Source organism: Lipotes vexillifer, unplaced genomic scaffold, assembly GCF_000442215.2.
Source record: "Lipotes vexillifer unplaced genomic scaffold, Lipotes_vexillifer_v1.1 scaffold1285, whole genome shotgun sequence".
NCBI lineage: Eukaryota > Metazoa > Chordata > Mammalia > Artiodactyla > Lipotidae > Lipotes > Lipotes vexillifer.
In genome coordinates this window covers 1,339,958-1,347,593 of record NW_006796211.1, presented here as the reverse complement: position 1 = coordinate 1,347,593, position 7,636 = coordinate 1,339,958, and the positions used below count along the sequence as shown (strand labels likewise).

At 35.8% G+C, this 7,636-nt stretch overlaps 1 protein-coding gene across 1 annotated transcript in view; it reads left to right on the top strand.

The window, feature by feature from the left end:
- Window positions 1–564: 564 nt before the first annotated feature.
- The window catches only part of STRBP (spermatid perinuclear RNA binding protein), a 54,348-nt gene continuing 47,276 nt past the window's right edge, over window positions 565–7,636 (top strand). Inside the window, exons 1-2 of the mRNA XM_007468376.1 lie at window positions 565–744; window positions 4,184–4,404. Coding sequence (XP_007468438.1) covers window positions 742–744; window positions 4,184–4,404 — 224 coding nt within the window. The 5' untranslated portion in view covers window positions 565–741. The remainder of the gene's footprint in view (window positions 745–4,183; window positions 4,405–7,636) is intronic.

Here is a 7,636-nt window from a genome sequence, read left to right as displayed (position 1 = left end):
TGTGTATAGGTTGAGAGGAAGTAGGGTCTCTTGGGGGTTAGGGGAGCAGAGCCAAAATAGCAGTCTGAATTGTAGGCCTAAAATGATTAAAGATGAAACATGGTTCCAACATTTGCTATAAATCTGATGGCAGTATCAAATGGAAAAGCTTCATGGTTACAATCAACAGTGTTATATTTTCAGGTGTCTTATCTACTTTTCAGATAGGTCTGACTAATGCCAATTTCTGTTGAAAATCTCATGGTTAATTGCAACATTTTTGCCACCAGTAGTAGTATTACTTTTTCAGGTTGTACTTCTTTAATGAATCTGTGTCTGTTAATGTATTCATCTCATTGAGTGCAAGTCAGCCAGCTGCCACATTGTGGCTACCAGGAGGGTTATTTTTCTGGCCATATCACTTAGGCTCTTGGGCCCAGGCCTTCAAAGGATGTATTAGCTTTTTGTTTAAAATGAAGTAATTTTCCTCTATAAAGATTGTTTCATTTTAGTCAATAACATGTTTATGGGTTCCACACTCTGATATGAAACTAATTCTAAATAAGCATTTTTGAAAAGTTGTTTTTCTTTTGCAGGTGTATTCTAGAGAACAAGTCTTCAAACACCTTTGCCGTATTGACTCTGAGCTGTCAGGGGACTCAGGCTTATGAGGAAGTACTGTCATAGAAAACAGTGTCTAGTGAAGACGACAAGAAAGAGGGAAAAGGATCGGCAGAAGAAGCTAAAATACTGTAGAAAACCATGGTAGGTTATTATTTATGTTTCCTTAATTTAGTTACCAAAGATCTCAGTTGCTTGAAGTTGAAACTGTTAACAGTGAGGGCAAGTGAAAAACAGTGGTGGTAATTTTTTGCTCCAGTGTATCAGCTAAAGATGGCATTCTACTGTTTAAGCAAAGCAAATGAATTCAGATTTATTACGAGCCTTTTAAACCACAAGATGGAGCCCCATGAGCCTGCAGGCTGTAAATTATTAAATACAAAGGAGGGAATGCTCATAAATAATACTTTCTAATAAAACTGGCATTAGCAAACTGATACAAATGGCTAAGGTGACCTTGAACTTGAAATTATGTAATTTTTCTCTAGCTTTCTACCTGAAACTCAGTTTTTTTCCCATGGAAATTAGAAATCCTGAACCAGTCCTTTAAGTAATGATATGAAGGGTTTGGAGTTTATAAAATGTGTGAGTATTTAACTCAAAAAAACACCTTTTTTCACATGCTTTTAATTTTAAAATAATAGGGTCAGGTGTTGAGTGTATTGAGGGCACTGAACTGAATATTATGGAAACCTTGCTTTTTGTGGAAAGTTAATACTTAAATTGAATTTGAGATGTTAGATGAGGTCATAACATCTGGTGCCTAACTTTTTAATTGGTAAAATGTGCTGAATATTTTTCTCCTCATATTTTGGTTCTGGAGGATGCTGTGTGAATTTTTCCATAAGTGAGAAAAGGCTTAAAAAAGATGTTGTAAGTGAGGGAAAAAGCACAAAAATATTAATCATCAGTATGTTTGAAATATGTTGTTTAGCAAGTCTGATGGTATTTCTTTAAATGACACTTGATTTTTAAAAAATTTGTTTTAGAGGTTATAACTTAGTTGACTTACTCTTTAAAGAAGGAATTCTACTAATATTTTAGTTCTGGATGGTGAGGAAAAAATGTTAACTTGGGATTTTCTCTGTCATTTACGTTTATGGTGAGATGTGAAAAATGACACTGTAACTTGTGTTTCTTCCCATATAAATTATTTGCCTTTTCAGCTTATTTATCTACTATAGTCTTGATATTCTTCGAACTTAAAGAAATGTTTTATATGTATTACTTGTCATAGTTGATGAAAATTCCTTTCCTAGTTTATTCATTTAAAATGTAGCTTTAGGGCTTCCCTGGTGGCGCAGCGGTTGAGAGTCCGCCTGCCGATGCAGGGGACACGGGTTCATGCCCCGGTCTGGGAAGATCCCCCATGCCGCAGAGCGGCTGGGCCCGTGAGCCATGGCCGCTGAGCCTGCGCGTCCGGAGCTTGTGCTCCGCAACGGAAGAGGCCACAACAGTGAGAGGCCCGCGTACCACAAAAAAAAAAAAGAAAAAAAAAATGTAGCTTTAGATGTCTGGTGTAGAAATTTTGTGTTTACATAGTTTAATTGGTCAGTAGGTGTTTTCCAGTTTTGCCTTAGATCTCAGGTTTGAAAGAGAACTTTGTTTCTGCATAGTTCTTCCAATTATTTTTTTAATACTTAAAATCAGTATGGAGCTTATTTGGGTAAATAAGGTAGCTTTCTTTTTTGGGGGTGGTAATACCATTCATTCAGTTCTTTCATTACTGTTTCATGATGCTTGTCCTATCACATCCAGTAGATTCTTGGGTTTAACATTGGCAGTCTTATGTTTTTTGTGAGAGAAAGGCCAAAAGGTTTGTGTTAGGTAAGCAGTATGTAATTTTCCTAAGGTGTGGCCAGTGTGCAGGACTGAGTAACTTAATTTAGTAATTTAGTAACTCATCATAAAACTAAATGACAGAGAAAATCTCAAGTTAACAATTTTTCCCCCACCATCCAGAACTAAAATATTTGTGGAATTTCTTCTTTAAAGAGCAAGTTAACTATCAATAAGTTATAATCCCTAGAACAACCTAGCATCTCCAATTTGTTACATGGCTCTTTTGTTTTCTTGTTAACTTATTTTGGGATATATAAGTAAATCTCATGAAGTGGTTAAAAAGTTTTTTTCTTTGTAGCAAAAGACTTCTCCAGTTGGAAAACTGGTCATGGACTTTGAGAGCAAGAAAGAAATCTAGACAGAGATTTGGCTTTTGTCTAGAAAAAAGGAAAGCTTCATGATTGATTTAGTAACTTTTATTATGTAATAATTGAGGGTTTCAAAGGATTACTTACCTTTTTAGTTATAACTTGCTTCATTTTGTAGGGGACAATGATACTGTAATATTAGTTTACTAGTGTCCAAATTAATCTGATTTTAAAACATTGACATTGAAACAAAAGAGACAAGACTGATGAAGCATTGCAAATATATTATTTTGCAGTAAAGACTTTAAAACAAAATATTTACTGTCTGCTAGCACATAATTTCATGTAAGTTAGGGCACTGTCGCCACCCTTTAAGTCAAATACTTTTGGCTTTATGGAAACTCACCAAGTTTTCCTTGTTCATTTTGCTCTGTACTGGTACAAGTGTCTTTATGGTATTTGTAAATTTGGAAATATTCAAAGGTTTTTGGATGTGTGACTCATGAGTGTGAAGGATCTACTCTTTTAAATTTTCATGAAATTCATTCTGTTTCTAGGCTGTAATCTGTTCCACTGATTTCTGGGCCAGCATATCATTTTAATTATTGCTTTTAACATTTTTGATATTTTAGCATAATGGTACCACCCATCCACCTTTGTAGAATAGTTCTTGATACACTCATGACTTCCCTCCCCCCACCCAAAATGAGCTTTAAAATTATTTTTGTTGAGTATTAAAATAAATCTATCTTGAGGGGATTTTGATTGAGAATGTGAATACATTTGTAAATTAGTTTGGAAAATTAATTATTTTACAATATGTATTTTCCCCATTCTGGAATTTGGAATATCTCCTACTAATCTATTTAAAAAATTAAAGCTTCACACCAAAGTTTGAATGCCAAATAATAAATAATATTCTAATGTGGTCCATAGTTTTACTATCTTGTTCACATATAACTTTGTATTTTGTGTTATTACTGTGTTACAAAATCTCAATTTTTCTAGATGCAGAGGTGTCCAGGATTTTGGAAAGGAGTGACTGGGTATCATGAGTCACCCATATGCATTTCTAGATACTCTGTCGAAGCTAGGAAGTATCTTGTTTCTTGTAGATGATGTGTGATATGGATGACCTTTTTTGACGTGGTATTGAAAACACATAGAATGAGCTAAAATGGCATATACATAATACTGAATGTAACTTGGGTGAACTCTTCCAAAATATGAATGAAAGATCTCTAATTTTCTGGTGTGGAGTTTGGCAAGATGGGGTTTTACTACCTTTCTTGAGCAGTTTTTCATTGTCTCAGTGTTAACTGTTTCACAGCAGTTTGACAATGCTATGACTTGACTTAAATATATTTGTAAGTCATCCTTTTCAGGTAACATTTCTTTTATTGAAGTAATAGTTTCCTTTCACCTTCTGACAGAGATCTATTAGATCTTTTGCCAATGATGATCGCCATGTTATGGTGAAACATTCAACAATTTATCCATCTCCGGAGGAACTTGAAGCTGTTCAGAATATGGTGTCTACTGTTGAGTGTGCTCTTAAACATGTCTCGGATTGGCTGGATGAAACAAATAAAGGCACAAAAGCAGAGGGTGAGACAGAAGTGAAGAAGGATGAGGCTGTAGACTCCTATTCCAAGTGAGTGTGACCTGACATTTGTGGTGCTGTCCTGTAATGCCCAGTGTCCCGTCCCACTGGGTTACATTTGTTGTTTGGTGTTCTTTGGGTTCTCTCATTTATATGACTGTAAAGAAGGAAGTAAATGTTTGTGGAATTTTTCTGAGTTAAATTTGCAGGGAAAGCAAGAAAGGAATAATGATTAGACCAGAAAAAGAAGATAGACCTGTTCAGGATGCCTTTTGAGGGAGCAAGCACCAAGCCCTTTTAAAAAAAACTTCTCTTTTTTGGAGGTTATGCTATGTCATCTTTTTCATGTGTTGGTTTAGCCTCCTAAATTCAGAAATAAATAGTAGTGTTTTTGGTCTCTGGGAAAATCATAGAATGTCATTTTTGTCAGGTATTTAAAAATCCTGGTGTAGAAGAGAGAGTGCAGGAGAATATACTCTAAAGGTTTTTATGACTCTATCTGCCTTGTTGATTTCCAGGATCCAGTACAGTATCTTGCATATAGTAAATGCTTATTGGGTATTTGTGGAATGAATGAAGGCCTAATGGGAGCCAGACCCTTCAACAATTATAACACAGTATTCCCAGTGCTGCAACAACAGTAAGAGATTAATGAGATGAAGCTGAATGATAACTAGGAAACTTTTTATGCCTTGCTAAACTTAGAGTTATTGTTTTGAGCAATGTCACTATGATTGGAATAATTGTATCGTTTACTTTGAAAAATGTAGCTCATTTGACTCTATTGTATTAATAGGATTAAGAACATTACTTTGGCTGCAACTGGTAAATTGAGGATAGAAGTTACAGAATTTTTTCTCAGGCTTTCAGTTCTAAATCTGTGGTAAGCAGATAATAGTGGGAAAGTAGTAATAAATTGATATCTTTAACTGAATGATAGTGTAACCTTTCCATCTTCAGATGAAAGAAGATCAGTATCAGTTTTTAGCTGAAGAATGTATTTTCTTGACTTTGTTAGCTTTTTACAGGTAATATATACATTGTATCTAGTCAGGGACTTGTCAGCTAGAAGTTTCTTGGCAGTAATTCACTTTTTCTTGCATATGATGGCTTTAAAAAAGATACTGTCAAATTTGGGGGTTCATGGTAATTAGTAGTATCATCCAGTAATCTAGACCAGTCCAAGTGCAAGTTAAATCCCAGTCCCTGTGCAAGTTAAATAGTCATGCATTCCTTATTTATTGATTGAATGATTGGCCACGCTGTGTGGTTTTCGTGGTCTTAGTTCGTGGACCAGGGATTGAACTCCGGCCATGGCAGTGAACATGCTGAGTCCTAACCACTGGACCGCCGGGGAATTACCACATTACATATTTAAATTGCACATTGGAATATGTTTATACCCTTTTAAAAACTTTTTTTTATTGTGGTAAAATACATATAAAATTTGCTATTTTTACTATTTCTAAGTGGAGTTTTATTTTTCAGTGAAGTTCAGGCCTTCTAAATACATCTTCTGTTTGCTGTCAAGGCTGAGCAGACCTTTGGAAAGTGCTCCAGTAGACTTTTGCTTAACTGGATCAGGTCACTGAGTTTTCAAGGTTTTTAAAAGATAACATACTTCATGCTTTGTTTGGATCTTTAAATAGAGTGCTCTGTGTGCAGGCTATTGATTGTCTCTGTAAATTGTTTCCAGTTTGTGAAACATTCCGGGGTTGAGCACTTGTGTATGGTTCTTCCCATGTGGTAGAACTCAAGGAGTGCAGAACGATTGTGTCCTTAGAACAGAGGCGTCCAAGAACAGAGGTGTGTTCTGGTCATAGATACGTATTATGCTCCTGAAGTATGCTAAGCACTACAGAGGGCATAGAGATGGGGAAGGCTAGCTTATATTTACTAAGCACCTTCTATTGCCGAGACTGTTAGGCAGCTTTTACCTGTGTGCTGTTATTTTATCTCTTTACAAGCTGACTTACAAGTCAAATAAATTGAATAAGTTCACACTATTTGTATTTTAGGAATATTAGCTTAATTTTAATTAGTTCCCTGTATCTGGGTCACTTGTGTTACAATACATCATATTCAAATTCATTATTAAAATTCAGAACTGAATTAGGATTTAGTTTCTCTGCTCAGTCATGCTGTCTTATACATGATAAGACCAAGTATATCATAATTATGATATGGAATGTAATAAGCAAGCTAATAATGGCTAGTTAAGAATGTCTCCCATTTATTGAGTGCCAATTACTGTACCAGATTACTTTTCACATTATTTTACAACAAACCTGCTAGTCTCTATTATTGTTATCCCCCTTCTCCACCCCCATTTTACTTAAGAGATTTCCACTACTTATGAAAAAACAGGAACTCAGAATCATTAACAAACTCTAACTTGATTAAGGTCAGTGAGTGAGTGTGTGGTGGAGTCAGGATTCACATTCAAGTCTGTCGGACTCCCAGTCCATTTTTCTTAGCATCTTTACTTCACGTATCCGTGACAAAAATGTGAAAATACAGAGCAAGGAGAGACTATATGCTGGTTCGGGAGATCAGGAAAAACTTGATGAAGGAGGTAGCGTTTGCAGTAGGTCCAGAGGATGAGTAGGGTTTTGTCAGGCAGTGGAAGTGGAAGAAGAAATAAATCTCAGCAAAGATCTAGGTGTGAGAAAGTATAGGGACTGTTTAAGGAATATTGAGCTATTAATATATGCCAGGCTCTGGGCTAAGTTCATTACTTACACTAATTAAATGACATTCTCAGTACCACTCTGAGGAAGGTATTATTTCGTTTTTACAAATGAGAAGGCAGGCTCAAAAGAGTCAAGTAATTTGTAATTTGTCCAGTGTCACACAGTAAGTGGCAGAGCTGGGATTCGAAGCAGGAAGTCATGCTGTCTCCTCAATTGCCTCCCAATATGCTCATGTCTAAGTGTTCAGTGGAATACCAGGAAAATAACAGGCAGAGTTCCATCCATGTGGTGCTTTTGGAAGACTGTTCTGGTTGCAACATACTGTATACATACAGTAGCTGAGATAGATGGTAGGGGTTAGTTTTAGTAAGGCCAGTGGAGAGGAAGTTATTGAGGTGGTCTAGGTGAGAGGTAGTAAGAGCCTGAAAAGAAGCTAGTTTGAAGGCAGGGGTTCGAGGGTGATTACAGAGGGCGAATTTAAAAACTGTTACTAGATTTGGGAGAATGAGAAGATGAAAGAACAGGGATATAGAAGAAAAAAGAATCAGAGATGAGACTCTATTCTTTTTTTTTTTTTTTTTTTTTTTTTT